Source organism: Cucumis sativus, unplaced genomic scaffold (assembly GCF_000004075.3).
Source record: "Cucumis sativus cultivar 9930 unplaced genomic scaffold, Cucumber_9930_V3 scaffold106, whole genome shotgun sequence".
Taxonomy (NCBI): domain Eukaryota; kingdom Viridiplantae; phylum Streptophyta; class Magnoliopsida; order Cucurbitales; family Cucurbitaceae; genus Cucumis; species Cucumis sativus.
Window position 1 is genome coordinate 55,001 of NW_022279513.1, and position 20,673 is coordinate 75,673.

The 20,673-nt window shown below is 37.8% G+C and overlaps 2 protein-coding genes and 1 long non-coding RNA gene across 5 annotated transcripts; all 3 read right to left on the reverse strand.

The window, feature by feature from the left end:
* Positions 1-13,221: 13,221 nt before the first annotated feature.
* Positions 13,222-13,512, reverse strand: LOC116405452. Its single transcript, XR_004218583.1, has 2 exons — positions 13,432-13,512; positions 13,222-13,326 (listed from the first exon to the last, which is right to left on the reverse strand). It is a non-coding gene; the product is annotated as an uncharacterized LOC116405452 (long non-coding RNA).
* Positions 13,513-17,896, reverse strand: LOC116405454. 3 transcript variants are annotated; one of them, XR_004218585.1, is made up of 3 exons: positions 17,582-17,896; positions 13,614-14,114; positions 13,513-13,524 (listed from the first exon to the last, which is right to left on the reverse strand). XR_004218585.1 is itself a non-coding variant. In XM_031889459.1 (3 exons), exons 1-3 carry the CDS (start codon positions 14,223-14,225, stop codon positions 13,775-13,777), a joined length of 318 nt encoding a protein of 105 aa, XP_031745319.1. In that variant the 5' UTR covers positions 14,226-14,281; the 3' UTR covers positions 13,519-13,774. The 3 variants fall into 3 exon arrangements, 1 of the variants encoding a protein (XP_031745319.1); XM_031889459.1 differs by lacking the exon at positions 17,582-17,896 and adding an exon at positions 14,185-14,281 and having other exon boundaries at positions 13,519-13,883; positions 13,947-14,114; XR_004218584.1 differs by having other exon boundaries at positions 13,519-14,114.
* Positions 14,307-15,921, reverse strand: LOC116405453. The gene is made up of 2 exons (XM_031889458.1): positions 14,510-15,921; positions 14,307-14,431 (listed from the first exon to the last, which is right to left on the reverse strand). Exon 1 carries the CDS (start codon positions 15,717-15,719, stop codon positions 14,790-14,792), a length of 930 nt encoding a protein of 309 aa, XP_031745318.1. The 5' UTR covers positions 15,720-15,921; the 3' UTR covers positions 14,307-14,431; positions 14,510-14,789.
* Positions 17,897-20,673: the final 2,777 nt, after the last annotated feature.

Sequence of the window (20,673 nt, forward strand, 5' to 3'; positions counted from 1 at the left end):
TTTTGTTTTTTTTTTTTTCTGGTTTTGGTTTTTTTTTTTTTTTTTATTTCTTCTTCTTCTTATTATTATTATTATTTTGCAGGAACTCTTCTTTTCATCATGGTGCACTTCACTGAGTATTCTGACTCGACCAAAAGGTGTTTAATTATCCTGAAGGACGTAGATCAATCTTTAGAGGAAGGGATCATTCTTCCTGTGAGAGAGGGGACATATGAGAATATTATGGACTCTCAAATACCGAGGACAATTTTATCTTTTTGCCTAAATGGTCCAAGGAACGATTTGTAAATCCAAATTCATCTTTAAAATCTTGGTTTCTGGAGTCTTCGATTCACAACAAGCCTCCAAATGAGGATCCAGAATCAACGTTGGGTCGTCGAATTATAAACGACCCAAAAATTCGTTGGGGAAATGTGCTCAAGGTACATGGAGAATTTTACTATCTTCCTCATTATTGGGAGTGGTTAGAGCTCGTTGTTGCTAGAAATACGGCAGTACTCAAGCGAGCCTCCCTATTTAATGCTGTGATGGCTTCCCTATATACATATGATCGCAACAGTGACATTGATCGGCTTTCTGCGAGGCATGGTGTCCTTCAACAAACACTCTTCACACCTCAGCTGGTGAGATGTCCATCTCCTTATGGACTTATGGATACTAGGAGGACTCTCGATTAAAGGTAGATTTTATGAAGAAAGCATTCCTTGCCACCAAGACTTAATAGGATCACCTGATGTATGTCCAAGAAGTTGTGAGCATTTATTTGCAGCCTATTACCGCATTGTTTCTCAACGCATGGATCACTCTCAAATCACTGTAAGTGAATGGATCTCTTTTTGGGTTACACGATCTGAGGTAAAGTATTCGAAACCGCCTCCTCGAAAGCCTAAAAAGACTTCTCGCCCTCGCTCAACTCATAATCCAGATGGAATTCCCATCAGACGTCCTGACTGGTCTAAAGCTGAACTCAAAGTGTTCCTTGACTTAAGCGTCACTGATGATCATAGGACAAAACCTATCTAGCGGCATTTCTCTCTTGTTGGCTATGTGTGTTTGTGTTCCCTGATAAGCAACTTTCCCTACGTCCGGAGGTTTTTAAGGTTGCTAGCCTCATGGCGGAAGCTACACATTTAGCCTTGCCGTCCCTGTTTTAGCTAATATTTATAGTGGCCTACGCCAAGTTCATGATTCCACTTCATCACTTGGTTATTCAAATGCCTGTTTTCCTCTTCACTATGTCCATGGGTGGCTTGCTCTTTACTTCAACACTCATTATAAAGCCCCTAGGAGTCTTAGGGGTCCTCGCATGGTTGAATTTTCTGGTGAAGGTGGGGCCAAATATTATACTAATCTTGAGGCTCGAACACATATCCACAAGGGAAAGTATGTGTCATGGCATGCGTGTCTTCCAACAAAGAATAAGGACGAACTCTTAACGGATGATGGAGAGTTAATTAGTTGGAATGCTTCATTTTTCATAAGCATTCGCTCTTGTTTTCTATCTTCGCAATGTGGATCCTCCACAGTTATTGAGCCTTATAGTCCTTGTCGCTTTAGCCGACAATTTGGATTTTATCAAGACGTGCCATATGACTTAGGTGAAGAAATTCCCGAAGCCAATTTTTTTAACGCACGATATTGTTGGATGATTTGTATTCGCGAGAATACACTTTCCCAAGTATATCTTCCTGTGTCTGCCCCTAATCCAGACACACATGTTACCTCTCATTATAAGGTCTGGTGGCTTGCAAAACACGGTGATTACCTCCAAGAAGGAGTACAACATTTGATAGATCGTCCTACTCCCCCTCACATCAAATCCAAAACCAAAAAAAGATTGAACATAATTTTGGTAGTGGGAATCAGAAGATATGCTCCGATGAAACTGATGAACGACTTGTGGAGAAAATTGAGGGAGGGACAAAACGCTTGGGATAATTTGTCTCTTTCTACACGATTTAAACACCTTATCAAAGGTGGTATTGACAATATGGTAAGGACAACCGCTTATCGATAGCTACCAAGCATCCTTCTAAACGTATTGAGGACAGTCAAAGCAGCAATGATGATCGCCATTGAAGAGACCCAAGAAGCCCAACAAACAGTCGATCGATGATGAAAAGTCTCCTATTCGGGTCCCTGATGCTGCACAATTCTTCGATGTCCCTTCCCCCATGGTTTCTTTTCGCTCTCCCTTTTCATTTATTTATTTATTGTATTTTCTCTCCTTTACTCCTCTTATTTCTTGTTGTTAATATTATTTTGCAGTCTTCTTTAGGTGATCACGACCTACACATCGAAGATACCCTAGAGTCGATGCCGAATCTAGAAGACTGTAACGTTGTACTTTCTTATAATGGGAACTCTAAGAACCTATAGGCGCAAATATTGTGTCTGCTTGTCCTCCTGTGATCAAGGGACCTCCTCAAAAAGTGGAAGGCACAGAGCCTATTACAGTTTCTGAGATTTCTCATTTTTGTGCTGACAGCTTAATTTCTGACCTCCGACGACAGGCTGCCATAACCTTATGGGAAAACCTACGACAGAAGATCATTCGTACCCCTTTTGAACGATTGAGTAGTCTTGAACCAGAAATGCAAAAGATCTTTGATGCGATTGCGACTAGCGGCAGCGACAACTTTATTGTTTTGAGGGAGCTTGTGAATGGTTACTTCCAAGGTGTCGAGAACCATAATCAAATACATTCCTCATTTCTACTCCAATCAACTAAGGATGTTCAGCTAACGAGGCAAAAGGTTTTGTGAAGACTCTGCGAGTTGATGAGAATCGTATATTGGCAGAGACCAACACTGCTAAACGTCGTCTTACACGATTGTCCGCCAAGGAGGCTAAACTAGAGGCAAAACTAAAGATGGTGCGGGCTGAGTCTGCTAAACTTTCTGGAATAATTTTTAAGAACGACCTGGAGCTGAAGCAGAAGCAACATGAGATTTCGAAAGACTTGTGAGGAAAATTGACAAACTCGAATGTGCCCCGATCGTTGGAGATATTGATGCTAAAATGCTATCAACACTTCGTGAATCTTTAGAAAGCACACTAGAGGAGCTGAAGAACTTTTAAATGGACTCCATGATTCCTCTACCTTTCTCTTATTTATCTACTTATGCATTTTTAATTTTTTTTTTTGCTAGAAGTTTATAATAATAATAATAAAAAAAAATTATTCTTTCATTGTTCCATTCCTCATCATATTTTCTATTAAATGTAATTTGTCTTTCCTCCCTTTTTTTTTTATTGGAATGAACTTAAAGTTTCCTTTAAGCTGCCTACGTACCCTCTATAATATAGGGATCAAGTCATAACATAGTTCAACTTTTTTTTTTTTGCTGGACTGGGCTTAAGGTTTTCCTTAAGCTGCCTACGTACCCTTTATAATATATCAAGTCATAACGTAGTTCAACTTTTTTTTTTTTGCTGGACTGGGCTTAAGGTTTTCCTTAAGCTGTCCTACGTTACCCTTTATAATATAGGATCAAGTCATAACGTAGTTCAACTTTTTTTTTTTTTTTTTTTACCTAACAAAATTAAGCATAAAATTTTTTAAGAAATTTACCATTGATTGGGCCAATTCGTAGTCCGTCTTGATCAACGATCTTGTATGCGCCATTTGTATAAACTTCTTTAACAATGTAAGTCCATCCCATTTAGGTGTGAACTTATTTCCTGTATGCCTTGTTGTGATGATCGGTCTCCTTACGGCAAGTACTAGATCACCGACTTGAAAGGAGCGAGGTTTAACGTGTTTATCAAAAGCTTTGGACATTCTCGCTTGATAACATTCCAATGCTTGCTGAGCCTCTAATCGCTTTTCGTCAAGTGCTTCTAATTCTTGAAGACGTAACTTCACATTATCTTCGGTAGTCAATCCCTCTTGTACTGCCATTCTTAGTGACGGAATTTCCCTTTCGAGAGGAAGGACAGCCTCCACACCGTAAACAAGCGAATATGGTGTAACCCCTGTAGGGGTGCGATGAGTCGTCCGATAAGCCCATAATGCCTCGCCGATCTTTTCTTGCCAATCCCTCTTTGACTTGGAGACAATTTTCTTTAAAAGATTACACAATGTTTTGTTGAATGCTTCTGCTAGTCCATTCGCAGCTGCGTTGTACATGGATGACTTATATTGCTTGAATTTGAATTTTTCACATAACTTGTCCATCATACTATTGGAGAATTGCTTTCCATTATCCGTCACGATTCGATGTGGAATACCGTATCGATAGATGATGTGTGTTCGAATAAAGTCTGCCACGTTCTCCTTCTTGGCTTCTCTCAATGAAATGGCCTCAGCCCACCTTGAAAAATAGTCTGTTGCTGCTAGGATATAAGAATGTCCTGCTGATGATTTTGGTGTAATGGGGCCAACCAGATCGAGTCCCCAAGCCTCAAAAGGCCAAGAAGCCACAGTTGGATGAAGAGGTTCTGGAGGTTGGTGTATGAAGTTTGCATGGTATTGACAAGGCTCACACTTCTTCACATAGTCTATTGAATCTTGGATCATCTTAGGCCAGTAGTAGCCCATTCTTCTTAGCTGGAATTGAAGCTTTGGTCCCGATTGATGTGCTCCACAAACACCTGCATGTACTTCCTTTAGAGCTTTTACCGAATCTTCCTTTCCGAGACATCGAAGGAAGAGCCCTTCAAGAGAACGGCGATATAAAGTTCCCTTGTAATAAATGAAGTGTGCTGCCCTTCTTCGTATCTCAATTTTATGACGAGAATCCTTTGGAAGCTTTCCATGTTCAAGATACTCTATGATGGGTTGACGCCAATCTTCTTCATCAATCAAATAGGATGTTGCCATGTTCACTTCCTGACATTCAGGCCTAACTGGGGGTATAATCCATCGTTGACAAAGTGGTATGTTCAGAGTTACATCATCTGGCATGGTCAAGGCCGTGGCTAAATTTGCCAATGCATCCGCTCTCTTATTTTCTACTCTAGGGACATGTTCTAACATCACATTATCAAACTTTTCCATCAATTGTCGAGCATAAGCAAAATATGGCTTCAAGTCTTCATGTTTCACGTCATATTGAAGCGAGAGTTGATTGATTATCAATTTTGAATCACCATAGACCTCTATGAATGACACTCCGATTTCTAATGCTATTTGAAGGCCAATTATCAAAGCCTGATATTCAGCCACATTGTTTGAACACAATTCGGAAAGTGCAAAGCTATAAGGCAACATATGCTTCTCAGGAGAAATGAGGACAATGCCTGCCCCCGCACCACTTCTTCGAGCTGCACCATCGAAGTACATAGTCCAAGGTTCCATAACTTCTGTGAAGAAAACCTCATCGTCTGGTAGGTCATCACATAACTTCCAATCCGAAGGAATTGGGTGGTCTGCTAAAAAGTCTGCTAGCGCTTGTCCTTTTATCGCCTTTTGGGGAATATAGACAATGTCATATTGTTGGAGTAGAACCGCCCATTTGGCTAAGCGTCCAGCGATGATTGGCCTGGATAGAACATACTTTATAGGGTCTGCTTTTGCCACTAGATGAACCGTGAAGGCCTGCATATAATGCCTCAACTTATCAATGGCAAAGAAAAGTGCAAGACACATCTTTTCGATAGGAGAATAGTTAACTTCAGCCCCAATTAATGTTCTGCTTAGATAGTAGAGAGAACGCTCCTTTCCCTTTACCTCTTCTTGTGCCAGTAATGCTCCTAAGGACCTTTCTTGTGCAGCAATGTACAATATTAGTGGTTTGTCAGGTACTGGAGCTCCCAGCACTGGGGAGTAAGCAAGTATTTCTTTATGCTATCAAAAGCGTTCTGACAAGCTTCATCCCACACAAAATTTTCTCCTTTTCTCATCAACTTTTGAAAAGGTTGACACCGACCGGCCAAGTTAGAGATGAACCTTCGGATGTAAGCCATCGTCCTTGGAGACTTCTTAGGTCATGCAAACTTTTAGGTCTTGACATCTTCTGAATGGCATCAATCTTGGACTGGTCTATTTCGATCCCTCGATGCCTTACAATGAAGCCAAGAAATTTTCCTGAAGTTACACCAAACGCACACTTGAGAGGGTTCATCCTTAGCTGATATTTTCGCAAGCGATCAAACACGACTTTTAGATCCTTCAAATGGTCTTGTCGTCTCTTTGTTTTGACTACAAGATCATCAACATAACATTCAACATACTTGTGCAACATATCATCAAACACTTTCTGCATGGCACGTTGATAAGTAGCACCGACATTTTTCAATCCAAAGGGCATCACCTTGTAACAGTATATTCCCTTTGGAGTTCTGAAAGCTGTCATTTCTTCATCTGAGAGGGCCATCCGTATTTGATTATATCCAGACGACCCATCCATAAATGACAACGCCTCGTGTCCAGTAGTTGCATCAACCATGATTTCGGTGATGGGCAAGGGAAAATCATCTTTAGGGCATGCATTATTCAGATCGCGAAAGTCTACACAAACGCGAAGTTGTCCATTTTTTTTTCTAACAGGGACAATGTTTGCTATCCACGTTGGATATTTGACCTCGCGAATGAATCCTGCTTCGATCAACTTGTTGACTTCCACCTCGATTTGAGGGATAAGCTCCGGTCGAAAACGTCGTTGTGCTTGTTTAATCGGTCGATATCCGGTTTAATTGCAAGATGATGGACTGCTACTTTTGGGTCAAGTCCTGGCATCTCCTTGTACGACCACGCAAAGATGTCCCTGTATTCGGTGAGCAAACTCATATATTTATCCACCTCTTCATTAGAGAGGGACGCACTAATGAAAGTCGGACGTGGTTCCTCTATTGTACCAAGGTTCACCTCTTTTAGCTCGTCTACAGTAGATTGACCACCATCCTCTAAACTTTGTGGGGCATTTTCTGCGTCTTCTTCATGAGTTCCAGTCTCTGATTCCTCAATAATGGTGATGTGATGACATGAAGTTTCACCTTCCCCTTGTTCCGACCCTTCTTTTTCAGGATTCGTTAGTATAACATCATGTCTTTTTACCTTTAACGAACCTTGACTTGTATTGAGAGTAACAAAAGTTTTTCTTTTCATGCGAGAAGGAACGTTGCTATGAATTTCTCCATTTTCCTTTGTCTCGCAAGGAAACTTCTTACTACGATAATTATCGACATCTGTATGCTTAATTCGACGCCAAACTTTCACACGAGACATTGGTTCCTTCTTCTTTGTATCTATGTTGGAATCAATGTTGTCGTGTGATCCTTTATCCCCGAGATGATTAAAAATCGGAGCACGGGGTGCTTGTACATTTTTCTTTTTAGACACACCTAGCCTTTCAAAGGCTGATGGTCTTGTAGTTGTCAAGGCATGGCATGTGCTTTCTTCCTTTATGGGAGTCGTAGTTAGCCTTCGAAAGACCGAATGTCTCTCAAGGTTTGGTACTGACTGGAGCCTTTCTCTTTCTGCCTCTGTCATGCTTAGCCTTTCAAATACTACGGGACGTGCAACAGATGGTCTAATTCGATCAAATACTGAGATTCTCTGATTATCACCTTCTTTTACGTCAGTATTGTCATCCTCCTCTATAGTTATATGATTGATGTCAACCACTTTTTCCTTCCCCTTTTTAGTTATACGGATCGGTTCTGGCGACTTGTATCCGAGTCCTTTTCTCGACACGGGTATAGAATGTCCTTCCCGTAGAAGCTTCTTTTGAGTTGAGGAGAGCTCAGGTCGGTCATGAATTTCCAAGCTTTTAAACTCGGTGTGAGCTGTGAAGTCATAACCTGCTTTCGCCATCAATTTGTAAGCCTTGGGGTCGAATCCGTCTTTCGTTCGCCTTTGGGGCAAGTTTGCTTCCACCAGATCTACCTTTACCTCCTGCTTCGCTATCTTAGTTAGTGGTGTAGTGAAGCTTTCTTTTATGATTTCGATGTCCCAACTTTCAAACCTTTTGGAGACTCCATGAATGGTGATTCGCCTTTCTTGCGCCTTGACAGAGGGACATAACGCAAAACTGGTGTGTTTGCAGCATTTTCATCTTCAAGATCATACCCTTTGTGCTGCGAGTGTATGCTTCACCCTTTCCAGAGTTAAAGGTTCTCGCACTTTCATGTGGTTCTGTGGTTGCGAGTGATTTCAGTTGTGAATTATCTTCTCCTTTTGTAAGAGGGGTTTCTGCAGGCAAAACTTCTAAAATATTATTATTCTTTGAATAAAACTTTGCATCTGCGAAGTGAGACTCAGCTTCTGAGAATGGATTAGAGTCGGCTTCAACCTTCTTTACACCGTCCTGATAAAATTTGAAGCACTGATGCAGTGTTGAAGTTACTACTCCGTTTCCATGAATCCAAGGACGCCCTAGTAACAACTTGTAAGTAGTCCTTGAGTCTATGACATGAAACAATGCACTGGCCTTTAGGTCGCCAATTATGAGTTCTAACCGTATCATGCCTATTGCTCTTTGGCTACCTTGGTTAAAACCTTGAATTACTAGCTTGCTATTTGAGAGCTCGTCCATCAAGATGCCTAATTGCCACATAGTCGACTTTGGCATTATGTTGACAGCTGAGCCATTATCAATGAGGATTCGATCGACTCTCTGTTCTCGAACGTATCCAGAAACATACAAAGGTCTATTATGAAGTTTAGATCCCAACAACAAATCCTCATCTGAGAAGTCTATAGACATACAATAAGAACCACTCTCATATGTCATAGTCGGAGTACTCGAACTTGATGCTCTTGAATTTAGCAATGCATCAATAAGGATGGTTTTGGTCTCTTGAGGAAGTGATAATAGATCCTCTACATTAAACCTTGAAAGGTCTTTTGATACTCCCTCTCCTTCTAGTGATCTTGGAGGGATTATTTCTTCCTCCGTTGTGTTGATAGCATGACACGCAACGACTTCTGGGTCTTCATCCTGATGATCACAAAGGAAGCTTTTTGGAAGGAAGTCTGCAAGGTCACTAAGCGTTGAGGTCGAGAGAAATTCATGTCTTCATTATGTACGAGCTTAAGCTTATGAGTCTTCTTCTTTTTCTTATTCTTTTGAGTCTTATTTCCTCTTCTATAGTTTTGGTAAGAGCGAGACTCTCTTTGGGTCGGGATCGACTGTCTTTTCTTTCGGTGGGTCACCACTATCCACCCTTCATCGTCTTCTTCGATTGGTCTTTTCTCTCCTTGAGGATCCTCGTATGAGATTTCCTGAAAGAATTGGACAACTATAGGCTCAAAGGTCCCGAACTGGACCAAGCTTTTCCTTTGCTCAAAAATCAATCTCGACGAAGAAGCCTCAGACATTATCGTCACTTCAGCGTGGTTTGTTTGAGCTACTTCCTCCAAATCTAGCTCAATCCTTTTCTCACGAGCCAACCTTAGAATTAGCTCCTTCAGCACGAAGCATTTCTCTACTGGATGACTGATGACCCGATGATACTTGCAGTAATTGGGATCATCTACCTTTCCTGCTTGCTCAGGTCGTTTACATTCTGGCAGCTGGATCAGCTGCTTCTCTAGTAGTTGCTCTAGCATGTCAGCGATATCTGAATCAGGAAATGGGTAAACTTTTTCCTGCCTTTCTTTTAAAGTCAGACGTCGCCTTTCGCTTCCATCATCCTTCTTTTCAACCCTCGCTTCCTTTCCTTTGGAGAATTTCAGCGGGGTTGTGTTTACGACCATAGATTCTTTCGCGGTGCTTTTCACTATCTTTTCAGCACCTTTCATCTCTTTCTTATCTTTCTTTACTTCAGGAACAAGAAAATCTTTAGTTCCTCTACTGGCGATGCTCAACTCCATATCATGAGCTCGAGTTGCCAGTTCTTCAAATGTGCGGGGCTTTATTCCCTGCAAAATGTAGAGGAGTCCCCAGTGCATGCCTTGGGTGCACATTTCTACAGCCGACAGTTCGGTGAGCCGATCTTTACAGTCAAGACTTAGAGCTCTCCATCTATTGATGTAGTCGATGACTGGTTCTCCCTTTCTTTGTTTCGTATTTGTAAGCTCCATCATGCTTACAGTACGCCTGGTGCTGTAGAAGCGATTGAGAAACTCCTTTTCTAGTTGTTCCCAACTCTCAATGCTTTCTGGCTCCAGATCAGTATACCATTCAAAAGCATTTCCTTTCAAGCTTCGAACAAATTGTCTGACTAGTTGATCTCCTCTTGATCCTGCATTCTCACATGTTTCGACGAAGTGAGCAACGTGCTGTTTTGGATTGCCTTTCCGTCAAACTGCTGGAATTTTGGAGGCTGATATCCAAGCGGCATTCTCAAGTTGTCGATTCTTTTGGTGTATGGTTTAGAGTACATGAAAGAAGTCTGAGATGGGCCTCCATATTGTGCTCTGATGGAGTTTGTGATCATATCTTGTATTGTTGAACCGAGAGAGAAGCCACAGAAGTTGATTGTTGTTGTGGCTGATTTTCTTGTACCACGTTCTTCCCTTTGTCATCAACTTTAACGACAAGTTTGACTCGATTCAGAGTTTCACGAGTCTGCATCTGCTCCTTTAAAGCTGTAATTTCGTGGTCTCGTTCATCAACAACCTTCATCAGGAGATTAATTTTCTCTCCATCTCCGCCATGGCAGTCTCGACTGCTACATCAGCCATCATGACGGACATCACATCTGGGTGTGCTTCTTTCAGTGACCTGCTAGAGGCAGAATCATAATCATTATATAGAGGATTTTCCTTGATGACAATTCCAGCTTTAGGAGATTCCATTAATTGCTTCAGGATGCTCTGCGCGATGGCGGAACCTTGGTCTTGCCCTTGGATGATCCCCTTGGAACGACTACAGGTGATAGGTCCCGTGTAGGTGTCGCTTGCAGCTGAAGATTTGGATGCAACTTTCTTTGATGCCATTGATTTGCTTGTAGATCTAGATGATGAGAGAGAGATGAGAGGTAGAGATGGTCCCACTGGGCGTGCCAATTTGTTCGCACGAGATTTCTGGAGAAATTTAATTCGTGGACTTGAACTTGAGTTGATGTTGTATTTTTGTTGATTTGATGCGATGCGGTTCAATCTCTAGAATTTGATCCTCTGATTCTCTCTCAACTGGATGCTTCAGCTTGATTTGGAGGAAGCGAAGCACGTGATGTTCTTGAAGTTGAAGCCTTGGAAGAAAGCTTGTATCTTTAAAGAAGCTTCAATCTTCGAGGATGGTCAACTTCAGGAGTTAGGGAGTCTTCTAGCTCTTTGAAGAATTCTCTCTGGATCTTCTAGAGTCAATATTTTCCAACCCCTACAAATGAGGAGAATTCCTCTATTTATAGAGTTCACTGGTGGGCTTTATGGGTTTGAACCTAGTTGGTCCATGGACCAGACGCATGGGCTCAACCATATGGACTTAGGTTATATTTAGTCTTTGGGCTCAATTAAGCTTATTTTTTGGGCTTAATTGAACTTAGTCCAAGTAAATAATATTTAATTGAACTAAAATGATTAACTTAATCCAACTATTAATATGAAAACATGTGGCATTATTAGAATGACCATTTTATTTATTTTCAACTCTTTAATTTGGAGCATATGTCAATTTTAATTAGTCCCAAATTTAATTATTTGTACTTTTCATCATTAACTTAATAAATGATGTGGCAACTTGTGATTGGTCTCAAAATTTCTTATTCAACAATAAGTTTTAATGACACTTGAAATCAAGAAAAAGGGACATGAGGGAATAAAATGTGTCGTTAAAAATAAAAATACAAAATTTTTCGTGACACAAATTGAGTTTTCTTGACAAAATTTTCGCATTGTTAATTAATGACATAAATTATGTGTCATTAAAAATTACCCTAATAAAAAATAAATGTTTTCCTTCAATCATTACGCCTTTTGATTTAAAACAAATAATTCGAAGCTTTCATCCCACTGTGAACAACGACCGAAAAAAACCTTACTTCATCCCACATCGTCGCTGTCTTTAGCTCTCTCGCAAATGCTCTCTGGCACGTTCCCCCTCTCTCGCATATACTCTTCACGACTTTTCCTCTCTCTCAAAATTAAGCTCTTCGCCCACTGTTTGAAGGAACTCACCAAATTTGCAAGTAATTGAAGAATTCGTGGTCCATGAGATCGATTAAGTCCATTTATGAGTTAGTTTGATTAGATTATGTCACATATACATGTATTACAATTAAGGGACACTTGCGAAAATGGCAAAATAAGTTATAATAATTAAGTCCATAGAACACATACTTTATTATTTGAGAAAGTGACAAAAACAAAGACCAGCTCACACATCAAGAGGTAAAATGTCACAAATGCCCTCGTTATTGATGTACATTTGATACACCTTATACACGTCTGATACACCTAATACCTGATACATTAAGTCCATTTATGGTTAGTTTGATTAGATTATGTCACATATACATGTATTACAATTAAGGGACACTTGCGAAAATGGCAAAATAACACTACTACAAAAACAGGCTCTCTTGACGTTTTTAAACTTCAAGAGACGGCTCTCTTGACGGTTTTAAAAACGTCGTTGAAGCCAGCGTCAAGAAAGGCAAAGTTCTTGACGGTTGATTAAACGTCAAGAATAGTGAACGTTGACGTTTTATAAACGTCAAATATACTTATGTTCATGACGTTTTAGAACCGTCAGGACTGGTATTGTTTATGACATTTTAAAGCCGTCAAGGATGAACTGGTTTATGACATTTTAAACCCGTCAAGAATTTTACTATTCATGACATTTTAAAACTGTCAAGAATGTAATTGTTTTGACATTTGTCAACCGTAAAAATGCAATTGTTCATGACAGTTTAAAACCGTCAAGCTTGCAATTGTTCGTGACATTTTAAAACCGTCAAGCATTTTTTAATTTTTTTTAAAAAAAGAAATTGTAATTGAATTATGCTGTAATGGAAAGAAATATATTCTGATTGTCCTGTAATTATCCTGTAATTGTCCACAACAGTTTCATAGATATTTGATATTCATCAAATATAGTTTCAAATCTCAAACATATATAAATAAAACCATTCACCATATATATTCAATTCCAAGACTTTACATATACATAATGAAATAGGCTTTACATTAGATTTCATATGGCATTACATTGCCATGAATCCAAATCAACTTAAAAAGTCACAAAACATGCTAGCTATAACAATAATAAAAATATATACGAATGAACCCCCCTCCCCCCTTCCTCCATATGAACAATTCAAAAGAATTATCGGCTAAAGTTTCTATACATAAAGTTTAGGGTCATAAAGAAGCGACACAACAAAAAATTTCCTACTTCAGAATCACAAAATATTGGTCATAATCATATGTAAGAACCCAAAAAGTCAGCTAACTCAACTCGCACCTCGTGTAGTTCTGCCTGTGAGTATGATCTTCGTGTATCAATCAATAAACATACAAAATAAATTAAATGAATTAACTGACTATACAAATAAACCAATTAACTCACAAAACCAATAGTTTGATATATAACATACCGCATCGGATATGACAATGCTTCCCCTAGTCACAATTTCTCTCATATACCTCATCACATAGTATCCACACTCAATACTTCCTTGCAGTGGACACTATATAAAAGCAACAAATTTGAATAACAAAGTAATCCTAATTGCTAGTAGTCTACAAAAATTTAATGACTTTAAAAGTTGATACTTACCTTTACTGTTAGCCATAAAGTTTGTTTTCTACTTTTTTTAATGTTCTTTTGTGACTGAAACATCGCTATTGCTCTGTTTTGACAAGATAAGATTGAACAAATAGTTTAAATATTGTGTACATGCATATAAGAATCAACACTAAATGAAATACTAGATTAACTTACGTGTCGGTGACGTATCTTATAGTTGACTTCGATGTTGTCCTTAGTGAGTCGAGGTAAAATACTATATCATCATATGCATTTATGGCCAGCAGTGCCCAATGACCCCTAATTATACAAAATATTAGTACTAGTTTTTTGCAATGCAAGTAATAAAATAACTTGACTTACCCAGGATTAAAAGGAGCAAGAACTATTTCGTTAATCTTTGAGACCATCAATCTACTGCATAAGTGTCGAACTCGAGATTCTTGCGAGTGTCCGACAGAGGTGAGGGATGGATCTACAAAGACATACTGTATAGTTTCCTTCGAACCAAGAACAGATGAATACAAGTACCTACAAAATATTATAAACTTGTAAACGAGATACATAAATTTAGATCTAAAGAAATGAAATTGATACTTACGTCATATAGGCCACCAATGTAAATGTTTTGACCTCATTCATGTTACAAAGATCAATGATGTCCTCTCGGAGAACAGAAGTCTTTCGACTAATACCAAAAATGCCAACAGTAGTGGAATAGTGATACTAGAATCTTTCTCCATTATCTTCTCAACGTATATGAGAATCAACTTCATTCCCATTGGCAAAACTGACGTCGATTCACAGACAACCTCTTTTTCCTTAGTCATTTTTATTAAGGCTCTCTCCTAATTCAAGAAAAACATTCACTTTCAATATGATATGAATATTAAGAATTTGAGTTTATTAGAGGATCGATCACATACCTTAAAGATGTCCAACTCTACTTTGTCGTCATTTACATTGATCTCCTCCACCTCTTTCCCTTCGATTTTATCCATCAACTTACTCTTCCCTTTGATTATTTTCATCGAGTCACTCTCTTCTAAGATATTTGGCTTCGAACAGCTACCATGTCCAGATAATGGTCTAGACAAGTTTGAGTGGTTATGTGCTTCTAATTCGCTTACACGCCTTCGAAGTTCTTTATTCTCAAGTATAATCTCATCCTCACGTTTAGATGTCTTTTTTACATAATGAAAGTAATTAGTAGGAGTAACATATTCTGATAGGGGCAAGCTCTGGTCGAAGTTTTAGATCAACTAAATCGCGTCTAGCATTCAATCCATCCTTACTTTTTCCAGGAATATCAAGAAATGTACCTAAGATATTCATGCAAACATTTTTTTCAATGTGCATCACATCTAAACAATGTCTAACATGAAGATCCTTCCAGTATGGCAACTCAAAAAAAGAAGATAATCTATTCCAACAAATTTTGTCACTTCTGTTCATCAACCGTTTCTTATGGTTCTTCTTCCCTCTAGAAAATTCAAGATCTTTCAATTTTAAATACACATCCTCCCCATAAAGTGGCTCTGGAATTGTATCAAGTTCTTTTTTACCATTGAATGACTTCTTTTGTCGTCGATACAGATGATTTCGTGCCAAAAATCTACGATGTCCAAGGTATGCCATTTTCTTCCCATACTTTAACCTTATAGAATTTGTATTATCTCCACAAATTGGGCATGCTTTATACCCTTTCACACAACATCCACTAAGGTTACCATATGCAGGAAAATCATTGATTGTCCACAACAAAACTGACCTTAAGTTGAATGGTTCTTCTCGATAAGCATCATAACATTCAACACCACTTTCCCATAAAAGTTTTAAATCTTCAATTAGTGGTGCTAAGTATATGCCTATGTCATCCCCTGGTTGTTTTGGTCCTGAAATTAGCATTGATAGCATCATGTACTTTCTTTTCATACACAACCATGGTGGAAGATTGTAAATAACCATCACTACCGGCCAACAACTGTATTTAGAACTCATGTCACCATGAGGATTTACTCCATCGGCTGACAATGCTAAACGAAGATTTATGGGTTCAGAACCAAAGTCTTGCCATTTCATGTCTACTAACTTCCATGCTGGAGAGTCTGGCTGGATGTCGTAACTTACCATCATTAATTCTTTCAGTAGAATGCCAAGTCAAGTTTTCAGCACATTCAATGCTTCTGAATAGCCTTTTAAATCGTGGAATGATTGGAAAGTACCATATCACTTTAGAGGGAATTTGCTTTCTCCTTTCATTTGTATCCTTGACGTTTTTCCACCTTGATTGACAACATTCATGACATTCAATTGCATTAGCAAATTCTTTTCTATAGAGACAAAATTATTCGGGCATGCATGAATCTTTTCATATTCCATTCCTAATGCACCTAATGTTTTCTTTGCTTCATACAATGAATTCGGGAGCTCATTGGTATTAGGCAGAATTTCCTTCAAAGTTTCAAGTAATTCTGAAAAACTAGTATCACTCTATCCATACCTAACTTTTAAATTATACAATTTGACTAGAGTAGACAACTTTGTGTACTTTTTGCATCCTTCGTACAATGGTTTTTCAGCATCAATAAGCAACTTCTCAAATCCAGTTGGGTCTTTTGAATACTCCTCATGAGCAACTTCAATCATTTCTTTTACACTTCCAACATCCTGATCTTCACATGTATGGGTGTCAAACTTTGAAGATTCATCATAGAAGGATGAGTTAGGAAGTTCTTCCCCATGCCAAAACCAAAATTTATAACTTTCATCAATACCATTAACATACAAGTGATCTCTAACACCCTTTCTACTATGTTTTTCACAATTCCCACATTTCAAACAAGGACAACGAATATAGGAGCTAGTTGTATTAGAAAATCCAAATTTGATGAAGTTTTCCACACCCAACTCATAATCTTTAGACAATCTACTCTTGTGCATCCAAGATTTATCCATCATTGTAAATCTAATGAGAAATAAAGTTATTGTCACTATTGATAATTAAAGTGGAAGGACAATGATAAGTAATGCCTGTATAACCAATGTTGAGAATGTGAATCCAATCTATACAAATCTTCTACAATTATGGTCTTCAGTTTCTACTGCTAAGAGATTTTCATGCATTACAAATGAAACTTAAGAAAATTAAAAGAACTAACTAAACTCATTTCTTTTTTAAAGTGATCATAAAAAAGAAAGCAATTGCACGACTGAGTAAATCAAACAAAATGAGCTTCACTAAACAAAGATTCCAATCATGAAGATCGTAATCAACCATACAACAGAATACCTGAGGAAGACAAGGCAATTACAACACCAAGTCTTTCAATGGATAATACAACATAATCATTCAAATAAGAGTGTTTTACTTTTACCTTAAAATGAAATCTATAACCAAGATCAAGGTTATGGTTCCATAGGAAACAATTAATTATATTTAGCTTAAAAAAAGTCAAAACAGAATTCACCCAATAGAAAAAAGTAAAAACACACAATTGAATTAAAAATCTCAAGCTGCACACAAAAGCAACTATGGCAAAAAGAGGGTGAATGAAAAAATTAGTTAAAACACCTCCAAATTATTAAGGAAGAAGGCAAAACCTTGGACAACATAAGGTAACAAACAAAGAGAATACATGATCTTTTTTTCTTTTTCTTTTCACGAAGGGAGAAGAATTGACTCATCCTCCAAAGCTCTCAATTAGTAGTATTGTTATATGAGATCTTCAAAATTACTGAAAGAGGGAAGTTGATTATATGACATGCACTCCCAAAAATTTGTTCATACATTCATTTGTTTTCTTTAAATCCTAATAAAATTTGATGGTGAAGAAAAACTACAGTACTTTAAAGATTGAATAAAAGTATACGAATTTCAATCAATTCGAAGTTTACACCTCCATCCTTCCTATCTATTATTGCCAATCATGCCATCTGAGTTTATATAATGAAGAATAATGAAATTGTTATATGTTTTAGGGAAATAAAAGCCTAACCTCAACTTAGTGGATGATGGATTTTGAAGCAACGAACGTGAGGCACTCGTTGGTGAAGTCGAAATGACGGGCACGCAGTAGCGTGAGGCACTGAGGGATTTTGGAAAGATGGAATGCAGCGGACGAAGGACTTTGAAACGACGGACGTGAGGGATTCGAAGAGGTGGAACTCGACGGTGAAATCGAACGGACAGACGTTGAAGGCGAACGGATAGGCGTTGAAAGCGAACGACGACTGCTGAACACACTTTTTTCGAATGGGAAGGATTTCGGCTGGAGAGGGAAAGGGGAACACGCGTGTTTTGAGTAGAAAGGGGCTAGGGCTTTTTAAAAAATAATATTTGCACAATAATTTTTTCTATATATATTTAAAGTGATTCTGAATAATATTAGTACAATATTTTTTTTCTATATATATTTAAAGAAATTTTTATTGTTGTATCTATATATTTAAAGAGATTTTTATTATTGTATCTATATATTTAAAGAGATTTTAAAGAAATAAAATTAGCCCAATATATTTTTTATATTTATTTAATAACACTTGACATTTTTAAAATGTAAAAAAAAAAATGATCTTACTTAACGTTTAAAAAATGTCAACAAATTCAAAAAATGACTCCCTCGAATACTCAGTCGTGAAGAAGAAAAAAGTAGATTAGGAAAAATGTTAGAGCTGAAAATTAAAATTCGATACCTTCTCAGTGTAATTTAAAAAATATTCTTGAATATTTTATGAATTTCTTGACGTTTTTAAAACGTCGAGTAAAATTTTAAATTCTTGACGTTTAAGAAACGTCAAGCATGTCGAATTCATACGCTTCTTGACGTTTTAAAACGTCAAAAAATTAATAGATATTTCTTGATGTTTTAAAAACGTCAAAGAAAAATTTATTTTACTTGACATTTAATAAACGTCAAGAATGATGTTTCAAAAAATTTCTTGACGTTTTTTATTAAAAATGAAATCTTTCTTGACGTTTTTTGAAAAAAACGTCAAGAAAGGAAAACTGCAAACGTCAAGAGAGCCTGTTTTTGTAGTAGTGTAAGTTATAATAATTAAGTTCATAGAACACATACTTTATTATTTGAGAAAATGACAAAAACAAAGACCAACTCACACATCAAGAGGTAAAATGTCACAAATGCCCTCGTTATTGATGTACATTTGATACACCTTATACACGTCTGATACACCTAATACCGCTTGATACACTTGATATTTCTTACTGATACACTTGATACATTTGATAGATACAATTCATGCACTCGGTACTCATTGATACACTCGATACTTTTTGATACACACCTGAAACATCTTCATACACATAATACTTCTCGTTCCACATAATACTTCTCGTTACACTTGATTCTTCTTGATACACTTGATACCCTGAGACCTTGATACACTTGATTAGTTTGATACACTTAAAGACTTCACTTATAAGTTTGATACGCTTGATACACCACTAATAAACTTCTTATACTTCATTGGTACACTTAACAAATTTGATATGTTTGATGTACATGCACTACAAGAAATTTACCCTTTGTCGATGACAAATATCGTCAGTAAATCTTCAAAAACTAATCGACTTTTCTTTTGCCAACGAAATTAAGCTGTCAACACACACCGTCACGCAGGTCTGTCGGAAGATCCTCTATCGATGGCAAAAATAAACTGTCAGAAAAATAGGAACAATCGATGAAATTGAACCATTAGTGTGCGTGTGTGTGTGTATTTGTGTGCGTGCGGTTTGGTGTGCGTGTGCATGTGTGCGTTTGTGTGTGTGTGTGTGTGTGCACGCGTGTGTGTGTGCGTGTATGGGTGCACGTGCGTGCAAGTGTATGTATGTGTGTGCGCGTGTGATTGTGTGTGAATAAGTTGATATTTTTTAATGTTGAGTTTCTCCCAATTTTAAAAACAATAATTTAATTATCTTGATATTCAAGCCATTAATATTATTGTGAGATAAAGAGTGAATAAGTTGATATTTTTTAATTTTGAAATTCAATTAAAGTTATTTTGATACAAAATCTATTTCTGAGATTATCAAATTTGAAAAATAATAATTTTGTTATGTTGAAATTCAATTTGGTTATTTTGAAATTCAAATTCAATTAGGTTATTTTGAAATTAGTAAGATTAAATAAAGTTAAAGTCTTGAATCCATTAGTTGAGTCCCGAGATATTAAGAAAAAAGTATATATATGAGTTTATGTATCTTTTTTCAGGTAAAAAATAATTAAAAGTTGATAAATGCATAATATAAATTAATTACAACATAGAAACAAAATAATTTTAGTTGGAGAATGTGGATATTTTGGTATTTTATAAATATTATGCACGTGCAAAAAATGTTATTTGCTAAAATTAAAAAAAAAATGTAATGCCCAAAGAAAGGTAAATATATATATATATATTATATATTATATATATATATTTTTATTTTACTTTAGTATTAAAATTTCTTTATTATTTTTTTTTCTTCTTTTTCTTTTTCTTTTCTTTCTCCCTTCTTCTTCCCCGTGCGATCTGACTCCATCCATCTTCTCCTTCTTTCCGCCGATCTCTTCCTTCCATTTTCTCCTTCCGCCGCAGCCCAGCAACCGCCCGTAGCCCAGCAACCGCACCGAGACTTCTCTTCTTCCGTTTCTCTTTCTTTTTCACCATACCCAGCCGCGAAGCAAGACCGTGCCGCTGCCAGTCCAGATTTGCGTTGCATCGTCCCGCGCGCCGAACTGCCGTCTCCATCTCCGTTCGCGAAGCAAAACCGCCGCCGCTCGCCGAACCCAACTGCCACCCTCTCTTTCTTCTTCAGATCTAAACCGTCGCGCGCCATCTGCCTGTAACTGCCGTGCCTCTTCGCTCACAACCGTCGTGCCTCCTCGGAAAGCAAATCGTCGTCCAGATCTGCCTCGTCGTGAACCATTGGGCTCATATTTGGGTAAGAACAAGTTATGGTTTTTGTTGGTTTCTTGGTTTTTGTTGGATGCTGCCATTGGATTTAATTGTTGGCGAAATGCTTAATTCTTGAAGGTACATCTTGATTCAGTGAGCGAATCCTTGATTTTCCAAAAGGTTGAAGTGG

Coding starts and splice junctions, on each gene's coding strand:
- LOC116405454 (XM_031889459.1), bottom strand. CDS start 14,225: ATGAATGAGGTCAAAACATTTACATTGGTGGCCTATATGAC. Junction 14,115..14,184: donor ACATTGGTGGCCTATATGAC/GTAAGTATCAAT, acceptor AATATTTTGTAG/GTACTTGTATTCATCTGTTC. Junction 13,884..13,946: donor CTTGCTCCTTTTAATCCTGG/GTAAGTCAAGTT, acceptor TTGTATAATTAG/GGGTCATTGGGCACTGCTGG.
- LOC116405453 (XM_031889458.1), bottom strand. CDS start 15,719: ATGATGGTAAGTTACGACATCCAGCCAGACTCTCCAGCATGGAAGTTA.